General features: G+C 45.8%; 1 protein-coding gene across 2 annotated transcripts in view; it reads left to right on the top strand.

Annotated features, from left to right (window-relative positions):
• The window catches only part of HS3ST1 (heparan sulfate (glucosamine) 3-O-sulfotransferase 1), a 37,023-nt gene extending 25,562 nt beyond the window's left edge, over positions 1-11,461 (top strand). The window contains exons 1-2 of one of the 2 annotated variants that reach the window (XM_014539633.1): positions 4,534-4,873; positions 10,002-11,461. In XM_014539633.1, coding sequence (XP_014395119.1) covers positions 10,111-11,046 — 936 coding nt within the window. In that variant the 5' untranslated portion in view covers positions 4,534-4,873; positions 10,002-10,110 and the 3' untranslated portion in view covers positions 11,047-11,461. Of the gene's footprint in view, positions 1-4,533; positions 4,874-10,001 lie in introns of those variants that run through there. The other variant, XM_005866148.2, reaches the window with a different exon arrangement.
• The last annotated feature ends 242 nt before the right edge of the window (positions 11,462-11,703 follow it).

Below are 11,703 nucleotides of genomic sequence, written 5' to 3'. Positions count from 1 at the left end.
TCCATTGGTTATGCTTATATGGATGCATACAAGTCCTTCGGTTGATCTCTTACTCCCCTCCCTTCTGCCCCCCAACCCTCTCTGGCCTTCCCACTGCAGTTTGACAATCAGTTTGAGGCAGCTCTGCCTCTGTATCTATTATTGTTCAAAAGTTTGTAATGGTCTTTATTATCCATGAATGAGTGAGATCATGTGGTATTTTTCCTTCATTGACTGGCTTATTTCACTTAGCATAATGCTCTCCAGCTCCATCCATGCCGTTGCAAATTGTAAGAGTTCCTTCTTTTTTACAGCAGCATAGTATTCCATCGTGTAGATGTACCACAGTTTTCTAATCCATTCATCTACTGATGGGCACTTAGGCTGTTTCCAGATCTTAGCTATGGTGAATTGTGCTGCTATGAACATATGGGTGCATATATCCTTTCTGATTGGTGTTTTTGGTTTCTTGGGATATATTCCTAGAAGTGGGATCACAGGGTCAAATGGGAGTTCCATTTCCAGTTTTTTGAGGAAACTCCATACTGTCTTCCATAGTGGCTGCACCAGTCTGCATTCCCACCAGCAGTGCACAAGTGTTCCTTTTTCTCCACATCCTCTCCAGCACTTGTCGTTTGTTGATTTGTTGATGATAGCCATTCTGACAGGTGTGAGATGGTACCTCATTGTTGTTTTGATTTGCATCTCTCGGATGATTAGTGACTTTGAGCATGTTTTCATATGTCTCTTGGCTTTCTGAATGTCCTCTTTTGAAAGGTGTCTATTTAGATCCTTTGCCCATTTTTTGATTGGATTGTTTATCTTCTTTTTGTTAAGTTGTATGAGTTCCCTATAAATTTTGGAGATTAGGCCCTTATCAGATATGACGTTGGCAAATATGTTTTCCCACGCAGTGGGTTTTCTTGTTGTTTTGTTGATGGTTTCTTTTGCTGTGCAGAAGCTTTTTATTTTGATGTAGTCCCATTTGTTCATTTTCTCTTTAGTTTCAAGTGCCCTAGGAGCTGTATCAGTGAAGAAATTGCTTTGGCATATGTCTGAGATTTTGTTGCCTTTGGATTCTTCTAGAATTTTTATGGTTTCCTGTCGTACATTTAAGTCCTTTATCCATTTTGAGTTTATTTTTGTGTATGGTGTAAGTTGGTGGTCTAGTTTTATTTTCTTGCATATATCTGTCCAATTTTCCCAACACCACTTATTGAAGAGACTATCTTGGCTCCATTGAATGTTCTTTCCTCCTTTGTCAAATATTAATTGAGCATATTGGTTCGGGCCGATTTCTGGGTTCTCTATTCTATTCCATTGATCTATATGCCTGATCTTGTGCCAGTACCAGGCAGTTTTGAGAACAGTGGCTTTGTAATACATCTTGATATCTGGTATTGAGATCCCACCTATTTTCTTCTTTCTCAGGATTGCTGCAGCTATTCCGGGTCTTTTTTAATTCCAGATGAATTTTTGTAGAGTTCCTTCTTGGTCTGTGAAATATGCTGTTGGCATTTTAATGGGGAGTCCATTGAATCTATAGATTGCTTTGGGTAGTATGGACATTTTAATGATGTTGATTCTACCAATCCATGAACACAGTATGTTCTTCCATCTGTTTATGTCCTCCTCTATCTCTTTTTTCAGTGTTCTGTAGTTTTCCGAGTACAGGACTTTTACCTCCTTAGTTAAGTTTATTCCTAGGTATCTTAATTGTTTTTGGTTTGAAAGTAAATGGGATTGTTTTTTAAATCTCTCTTTCTGTAAGTTCATCATTGGTGTATAAAAATGCCATAGATTTCTTAGCATTAGTTTTGTATCCTGCTACATTGCCGAATTCATTTATTAAGTCTAATGATTTTTTGATGGAGTCTTCAGTGTTTTTTATGTACAGTATCATATCATCTGCGGATAATGACAGTTTTACATCTTCTTTTCCAATTTCTATATCTTTTATTTCTTCTTCTTGTCTAATTGCTATGGCTGGCACTTCCAGTAATATGTTGAACAGGAATGGTGAAAGTGAGCATCCCTGTCTCGTTCCTGTTCTTAGGTGAAATGGTTTTAGTTTTAACAGGCTAATTTTTAAGTTGATAATTTTGTATGGTCTTTGAATGATGTTATAAAGATCCAAATGGCCCTTGGCAGAATAAAGGTTCCCACCCCTGCCTTAGAAGGACACTAATCCCATCATGTGTCTCTTCAAGACCTCCTCTAACCCTGAGTCCCTCCCAAAGCCCCCATCTCCAAATACACATGCATCTGGGAGAACAAAAACATTCAGTCCCTACAGGCTGGCCCCAGAAATGAGGCCAATCCTCCCCCACCTTTGCCATTCCAGGGGAAGAATAGTTTGGTTTGTACGTATTTATTTTTTAGCTAAAAGTTACTCAATATTTTCTACCCCAACACAAAAGAAGCCCAGCCTTCCATGTCTTGTGCAGTGGCAAGGGCATCGGAGACCTCCATTTCTGATTCAGCTCCACTGCCTCATACTTGACCTTGGGGTTCCTGTGCTCTGCCTGCCTCAGTTTTCCCTTCTGCAGGGATCTGGACAGGACAAGGAGATGGCTTGTGGCCCTTCAGCTTCTGATGCACCTTGTGTCTTTCCTGGTTCTTTCTGGGGAGACGTATGGGATTTCTGGGCGCTCCCCATCCACAGAGTGATGTCACTGTCCACTCCAGCCAGGAGACTCCCACATTCAAAGGGCACCTGAGTGGAGGTTAGGTCTCACCTGGAGCAGGAACAGAAGGCTGTGCACACTGGTATGCACTGAGGCAGCCACTCCCGTTCTCTGTCTGCTGGCACAGCCCCCTTTCCACTCAGCTGCACCAAGTAATAAAAGAGGCCCGTCCACCCTCCTGTCAGGGAGCTCCACGTGCGCTGCCTCTAATGAAGGATTTATTTAGGTCAAGGCTGCCTGCTGTGCACAGCAGTGCAGATTAAACACATTGAGGAGAGGTAGCTGCTCCTCCTTTTCCCTCCCAGACTCACAGACCTGGCTGCCCATCATTCCTGAGGGGGCGGGGCAGTCACAGAGGACCCAGTGACTGTGCACCCCTTAGAAACAGAGAGCCTGCACCTGTCCAGGCGATGCTGTCCTTGCTTCCTGGAGCCTCTGTCTGGTTGAGTCACTGCAGTGCTGTGGATGGTGAACAAATGAGTTTGACTAATTATCATGCCTGGATCCCATTTATACCACACAGCTTTCTTTTTTAGGGACAAAAATAGCTCCCAGGATTTGAGGGCTTGCCATGGGCCAGGCAATATGCTAATGTCCTCAGCATCCACACAGCCTGTTGTATTAAAGCCTTGCAGTTGGAATGTGGGGCCAGTGCATTCGACCTAAGGCTGCGAGCTTCAGAGCTGCCTGCAGGATTTTCAGCAGTAGAGCTGAGATTTGAGCCAGGTTTGGGCCCCAAATCCTCTGTGAAATCCAGCATCTCCCCTCTGCCCAGCTCTGGGTATAACATCACCTCTGAAGCCAGACCGATCCCTCTATTTTGTCTTCTGCAGTTGTTTTCATCCTGCAGTTAAAAAGAAACAACAGTAAGAACAAAAACCAAAAGAAAATTAGCCACCCTGCTCAAGGCCAAGGTGATTAGAATCCAAATCCAGATAGTCCCAGAGGTTCCAAGCTCACAGCTGGGCCCAGAGATTACAAGCTTACAGCTGGGCCCAGAAGTTCCAGACTCACAGCTGGGCCTGGAGGTTCCAAGCTCATAGCTGGGCCCAGAGGTTGCAAGATCATGGGCCCCTCACCATCTAAGGGCCCAGATGGGCAGCCAAATTCCCAGGGAGCTTGTTAGGAACACAGACACCCAGGCCTCTCCAACCTCTCAGATCTGAATCTGCATGTGGAAGTAGATCTCCAGGGGATTGGAGTGTGCCTCTGAGTTTGGAAAGCATTGGGCTGAGCTCCTGGGAGGGAAGCTTCTGAAGAAGACTGGGTGAGTTGACCTCAAACTCCCCGTGGGACAGGCCGCATTGCTCATCCCAGTGCATCCTGGAGTTCTCAGAGGCTCAGAAACAACATTGCCAGTTATTTCTGGTGGCCCCAAATCCCTGCGCCTGTCCCCACACCACGCTGCCCTTCCTGGCTTGCCTGAGTACCTCCTTCCTTCAGTCCCAGGGAGTCATGCTCAATATCCAGTCACCCTTTTGAAATAGGGAGGAAGCCCCCAGCATTGTGCGGATGCAGGGGAGCATGGGAAGGCTGGAGGAGGAGCATTCTGAGGGTCCACCCCCTTTCCAAGAGGAAAATGGGCCAAGACCCTTCTGTGTCCAAGATGGTAAACGTGGCCCTAGGAAATATACAAACATTCCCAGGACTGACCTTGGGTCCTTTCCACCCATCTTACCACGCAACAATCACCATCAGTAAATCCAAACAAAAGCGAATGTCAGCATTTGTTGACAAGTGGCATGTGTAGGCAATTTCTAGAGAATAAATATTTATGCGAGCCTTGAGATACCACTGTCCTTTCCCAGACTGACAGGCACAAGCTAAACCTGTTTCCTCTTTCTCGGTTTCCAAGAGGACCCGCCAGGAGGAACATTTGACACCCCTGCCAAGCGTTCATCAGTAGTTGTGCAAGGACAAAAGTGAAGACGTGTGTGACTCTGAAAGTGAACAAATGATCTTATCCTGTTGATTGCTCTGAAGTCGGTTGGATAGGGGAATGACAGCTCCGTTGTTCGAACTGTCTTTAACCATGTTTCAGTGCATTCCAGAAAATGAGATCACTCAGCACCCGCGAAGCTGGAGAGAGGCAGTCCTGCATTGCAGTAGAAAGGCTCTGGGCCTCCCTGCTAGCTCAGCCTGCTCTTGCTAAGCTGCCTCTGCCTGGAATGCACTTCCCCTGCCCACAGAGGCATCATCGGTCACAGGTGGGGTGCAGCGGGGTTTAGAGATGGCCTGCAGAATTTTAGTTTTCATACTTCCTGGGTCTGTGACCTTGAGAAGGTCATTCAATCTGAATGGCATGTTTTCCTATTTGTCATGGGGAGAAAGGCACAGTGATATATTTATTCAATGTGGAGAGTCTTGTTTAATCATGATAGCATCCATGGGAAGTAGGTGTTAGCCCATTGTGCAGAATTGCACATTGAACCCCGACAGCTAAGAAGCTTCTTATCAGAGGTCAGGCAGCTATAAGAATTCTACCCTGGATCTGTCCAATTGCAAACACTTCTTTGTTTTTCCACATCTGCATGCTATCTTCTTGTTGCTTAAAAAAAGTAAAATAAGCCCTAGCTGGTTTGGCTCAGTGGATAAAGTGTCAACCTGCGAACTGAAGGGTTGCAGGTTTGATTCTGGTCAAGGGCACATGCCGGGTTGTGGGCTCAATCACCAGTGGGGGGCATGCAGGAGGCAGCCGATCAATGATTCTCTCTCATCATTGATGTTTCTATCTCTCTCCTTCTCCCTTTCTCTCTGAAATCAATAAAAATATATATTTTTAAAAATGTAAAATAAAATGAGAAGAACCACCTCTTGGTATTGTTGCGAGTATTCAAAGGGGTCATGTATACATGAGTGCTTACTGTCTGGCACAATGGGCACTCAGTAAGTAATCTTTTCCTTTCTGACCCTTTTGTTAAATCCCTTAAAGGATGTGTGGTTGAGTGCTTTGCTCATCCCTGTTCTCTGGGGGAGACTCTTGCCTGTGACAGCTGTGTCTCTCTCGTGTGCAGGGGCCGGGGAGGTATCCTGAAGAGGGATCACCAGCACCACTGTTCCCAACACACTGAACGTCCCTCCTGTGAAATACCTTTGGTATTTCATTCTATCATGAATCTTCGGGGGGTGGGACTTGGAGAATATATTGTAGTTAATTACATTTGAAATCTAGGTCATGGTGTGGATCATGGAATAAGAAGACTTAAGGACAAAATTAAAATATTTTTGAAGGGTTATTTCACTGCTTCCTCTCCTTTTTTAATTAAAATATTTTCTAGACTCTCGGGTGACCCTGTCCAACTCCCATTAGAAATGCTGAGCCTGCCTTTCAACATCTGGTTTCTGTTTGACTCTCCAGGGGCTATAAAACTCACTTTTGATGCAGTCGTTTTTATAGACAAACTATTGGGTTTCCCTTACACTGAATTAAAAGTCTTTCTCAGGACCTGTGGACATGTGCTTTGCTTTCCATTGCATTTGACATGTCCATTCAGCAAATAGAATCTCCAGCACCCACTGTGTCCAGAAATCATCCAGGCCCTGGAAGGGTACAGCAGCGGGGGCTGGACTCTGACCAGGAGCCGACACTGAATTGCATTGTTTTTAGTGTGGCTCCTGGAAAATTTTAAAGTGCACATGTGGGTCATTTCCTCATTTATAAAAGTAGAAACAATACATGATTTGACACAGGTCAGGATTTGACTAAGTACCAGAGACGCATAAATGAATAGTGGTTACCGGCACCTCAGGGAAGGGTTACTCTCACCTTCATGAGCACCTCTTGATTGCCAGTGAAGATTTGAATTTTTCTGAGAATGAACTAAAACTGTGGTATACTTTCATCTATACAATTCACATGCCGTGTGCCTGCTGTGGGGGAGGCTGTGGTTGGCATTACGGAAGGGAGAAGGCATTGGTAAAAATGGGCACCCGTGTCAATACGTAGGTAAAATGTTAAATATGTACTAGTAGCGTAAATTCAGTCAGTATTTGTTTGATAAGGGGAAAAAGTGCATATGTGGCTCACATTGGATTTCTTTGGACGGTGCTTATTGACCCACAACATCTCACTGATACACAGTCCACAGGTAGCCATTGGAGATGGGCGGGATTATTACTATTCTATGGATGAGGAGACTGAGACTAGGAGAGGTTAAGTCACTTGGACTCAGGTCAAACCTAGAGAAGAACTCCTGACCCCATCACCTGTATAAGTCCTTTGACTCTTCTACTGAATAGATCTAGGGAATGAGTTTCACCCTGTGTGTATCAACTGATGCTGGAGTAGGTGGCCAGGGGGTTGTCACTACTGGGTAGGTTGTGGGGGTCTTTTGGTTTAGGACTACAAAACCATTGCCATTAGTGGATGTTGAGACCCCACGCTTGGGAGGCAGCAGAAATAGCAGATAGAACACAGAACTGGAACTCAGGAGCCACAAGTTCAAGCCTGGATTCTCCATGTGACCTTGGCCAAGTCATCTTGGGGCCTCCTCACCCACAAAATGAAAGGCAGTGGCTCAATGGCTCTCTTTTGCCTTGATGTTCAGAATCCCACTCTCAGGATCCATTCGGCTCAGATGTTCTGGCTTATAGGCTCACCTGAGCGTGGGGATCTTTGCTTTTCTAAGAGTGTTACTAAGAGGCCCAGAAATTATGTCTATGCCACTGAACAATTATCAGACTACTACAGAAAAACTACTATAGAAAGACTGTGGCTCTTAATGGCCACTGTGTTTGTGATATATTTTATATATATAAATTTACATATACAGCACATATGTGTGTGCATACATATACACATGATATACATATTTGTGTATACATATTAATTGGCTAAAATTTCATACATGCACATGCTATACACATAGCTCTCTCTACATATAGCCCATACTAGTACATATATGTGCTTTTCTCTCTCTCTGTTTCCCTCTCTGTCTCTCTCTGTGTGTATGAGACTTTAGCTAAGCTTTTACTTTCCATATAGCTTGAATATTAAATATTTTTGGAATGTAGAAGAAAGGCTTACAATAAGAAACTACATTTTTAGAAAGTTTGAAGTAGAAATGAGGAGCTTGTAAACTACTAACTTCCCAGTTTATTTATTTTTTATTTTTCATTTCTGTTTTGAAAGGGCAAACTACATTTCATTTCTTCTCTCTGGGACTGCTGGTAATTCCCCTCTAGAAGAAAGATCTCTGATGTGCATGGTGCTAACCAGGATACCTCCTAACAGGGTGGGAAGGATGGTCAGACAATATGACTTGCAGATCTGGTCTCCAACTCTGTCACTCAGGCGTAGCAGGGTTGGGGAGGGTTGGGGCCTGGAGTTGGGCACAAATTCATACAAGCACACTACATGTGCGTACACACATAAAAACATGTACAAGGCAAGCACAGCCGGCCCGTTCTGTTGATCCACATGAGCAGTTGAGAAGGAAATGGAATTTGCCTGAAACACACTGAAATGTTCAATTGATTAAAGCAAATGGCCCATTAAATTGAGCTTATCCAATCAGTAGAACCAACCTTGAACAACATCTTGTCTGGCCAGTCACCCTTAAACATTTCCCTTCCTTTTCCCAAACAGTTATGCCACCCAATCTTGCAAGTCTCTTCTCCAGCATTCTGGGATTCTCCAGAGGTTTCCAGCTATTTCATTGCTTGTTCTTTCATATACATTTTCCCCAGACAGTTGATATCTGAGGGAAATAGATCAACTGGTTTGATCATTAAAATGGGAGCCCTGGGTGTGGTTCTCTGTGTACACATTCTGGACAAGAGTTAAACTAAGTGAATTTTAAACCTGGTCTAAAGATGATGGGTCCTCTTGATGGAGAACACTTTTACTGGTTCTGGAAATCCCAGTCCCCAATCTCAGCCTGTCTCAAAGCCATCTATCCCTAACTGTGTTTGACAGGAATTACTTAAAGGATAGTTTTGCTGCCTCCAGAAAACATGAACCATGACTTGTCTGCCTTTGGGAACCCCATGCCATCCGTCCATCTGACCCAGCAGTGCCTGTGTGCTTGAGGGACTTTGAGGCCTAACTGTGATAAATCCCAGATGGAAAGAGAAGGTGTAAAGGAGGCAATTTGTGGAAAGAGAGCCCTGAGCTTAGAGTTTTTAATTTGGGCTCTGCATTTTGAAATGGACTGAATGTTAGTGTCCTTGGGCAAGACTCTCATCTCTAACTGTCCTGCCTTCCTACCTTACACTGTAGGGTGTGGTGACGAGTCACCTGAGCAGACTGCAGGGCCACTTTATAAACAGTAAGGCTTTGCACACAGGAAGGCTTTTTGCTCTTTCTAGTAACCTCATCTGTTTATCCCTCTAGCCCCACGTCAAACATTTCCTCTGCTGTGAAGCCCTCCGCAACTGTTTCAGGCCAAATGAATGACCATATGCCCTCATGGGACCCTGCCTAGAATGTAATCATAACATATATCGTGTTGATGTCTGCAGTCAGGTTGCATCTGTTAACCTTTCCCATATGAGTGTTGCTGTACAAGCCATCCCAAAACTCAGTGGCTGAAAAGCACCAGAGTGTATTCTCTCACTCATGAGCTGGGGTGGCTCTGCTGCACCTGTCTCCCCTCTTCCTCCTGGAGGCAGGGGCTGCCAGGGCCCATTCTTCTCATGGCGAGAGGGCAAGTGGAGACACACGCGGCCTTTCACTGCCTGGGCTGGGGACTGACCACAGGCCATTGGCCAAACCAAACCAAACTGTGAGGAAGTCTCCTGACAATGAGGCCACAGCAAGAACTGGATGGAGGGTGGGGTGAAGTGGGGTGAAGAATTGGAACTAAATGAGCAATCTTTCAACAGGTTCACCTGCCCTATTAGATCAGGAGCCCCATGGTGGAAGGGGAGTTGGGGTGGGCAGGGAGCAGGAACAATGTCTGCTCCTATATCACCTACTGCTAGGCCTGGGGCTAGGTGTTTGTTGAAGTGCAAAAGGCCTTTCCAACCCTTTCCTTTACAGCAGAGTTTGGCAAACTAGGGCTGCAGAGCCAAGTCTCTCTCTCTCTCTCTCTCTCTCTCTCTCTCTCTCTCTTCTCTTGCAAACATAGAAGTAAGCATATACATTATTGGAAAACAAAATAATATTTAAAAAGTTGTATTAGGACATCCATGGGTGCTTTAGAGCAAAACAGCATACTTGGAGTTACCATGGAGCCTGTAGTCCCTAAGCCTAAACCATCCCGACCTGATCCTGCACAGAAATGTTGCCGCCCCTACTTTACAGGTCAGGAACCTGAGAGAGCCCCAGGGAGGTGGACTACTCCATGCAGCCTGTGGATTTGGCGTTAATATTTTCCTTTCTTTGTTTCCTAGTAATTGGCTGCCTGCTACGCCCATGTGTCACTGACCAGGAGGCATTTCCTGCGGTGGCGCTTCATGACCCAGCGACGTCCGGCCTAGCGAAGCCCCCGTGGTGTCCAGCATGGCCACGCTGCTCCTGGGCGCGGCGCTGCTGGTGGCACAGCTCCAGCTAGTGCCTTCCCGCCCCGGCGCGCCCTGGGCGGAACCTGGACCACAGGAGCTGGTGTGGAAAGCAGCCACCCTCCAGGACCAGGCCCTGGACGGCGCGGCCCCCAATGGCTCTGCCAGGCAGCTTCCGCAGACCATCATCATCGGCGTGCGCAAGGGCGGCACCCGCGCGCTGCTGGAGATGCTCAGCCTGCACCCCGACGTGGCGGCCGCCGAGAACGAGGTGCACTTCTTCGACTGGGAGGAGCACTACAGCCAAGGCCTGGGCTGGTACCTCAGCCAGATGCCCCTCTCCGCCCCCCACCAGCTCACCGTGGAAAAGACCCCCGCGTACTTCACGTCCCCCAAAGTGCCTGAGCGGGTCCACGGTATGAACCCGGCCCTCCGGCTGCTGCTCATCCTGCGGGACCCTTCGGAGCGCGTGCTGTCGGACTACACGCAGGTGCTGTACAACCACGTGCAGAAGCACAAGCCCTACCCGTCCATCGAGGAGTTCCTGGTGCGCGATGGCCGCCTCAACGTGGACTACAAGGCGCTCAACCGTAGCCTCTACCACGTGCACATGCGCAACTGGCTGCGCTTCTTCCCGCTGCACCGCATCCACATCGTGGACGGTGACCGCCTCATCAGGGACCCTTTCCCCGAGATCCAGAAGGTGGAGAGGTTCCTGAAGCTGTCCCCGCAGATCAACGCCTCAAACTTCTACTTTAACAAAACCAAGGGCTTCTACTGCCTGCGGGACAGCGGGCGGGATCGCTGCTTGCATGAGTCCAAAGGCCGGGCACACCCCCAAGTGGACCCCAAACTCCTCCATAAACTGCACGAATATTTCCACGAGCCAAATAAGAAATTCTTTGAGCTCGTGGGCAGAACATTTGACTGGCACTGATTTGCAATAAGCTAGGCTCCGAACCTTTCCGATACTGTAAGTTCTGGTGTACATCTAGGGTGGGGGAAGAAGTTTGAAAAGGCATTTAAGCTATAATTTATTTGTAAGATCCATAAATGACTTCTGTACAGTATTAGATTCACAATTGCCATATATACTAGTTATATTTTTCTACTTGTTAAATTGAGGGCATTTTGTATTGTTTTTCATGGTTGTTAACATTGTGTAACATGTCTCTATATGAAGGAACTAAAAGATTTCACTGCAAAAAGAAATAATAATAAATTCTGGAGACGCTGTCTTTTTTTAATATAATTAACTTGCCCTTGACTCAAAATAGCTGTCCATGTTGCACCCATTGGAGAATCTATATTCCTTTGTTACTGAAAAAAACAAAAACAAGTTTTGATGGATATTACATTCGTCTTTCCTCCTTTCTTTTCTTTGTTGCTCTTTTTAATTTTGATTGTCTTGCTGTGGTCATCAGATTTACTTTTTTTTTTACTTGCACTGTAAGATTTATCTTCACTGAGACCCCCTGTTATTTTGGAAGAGGCAGTTTTGCCCACTCCTGACTTCAGCACATACCTGAGTATGGATTTTAACTTCATGTAAACTCAAGGTGGACAAAGCAATATTAATAACTAGGAAGAAGCT

Source organism: Myotis brandtii, unplaced genomic scaffold (genome assembly GCF_000412655.1).
Source record: "Myotis brandtii unplaced genomic scaffold, ASM41265v1 scaffold223, whole genome shotgun sequence".
NCBI classification, from domain to species: Eukaryota; Metazoa; Chordata; class Mammalia; order Chiroptera; family Vespertilionidae; genus Myotis; species Myotis brandtii.
Note: the sequence above shows the minus strand (reverse complement) of the source record. Positions and strands in the feature narration are given on the sequence as shown.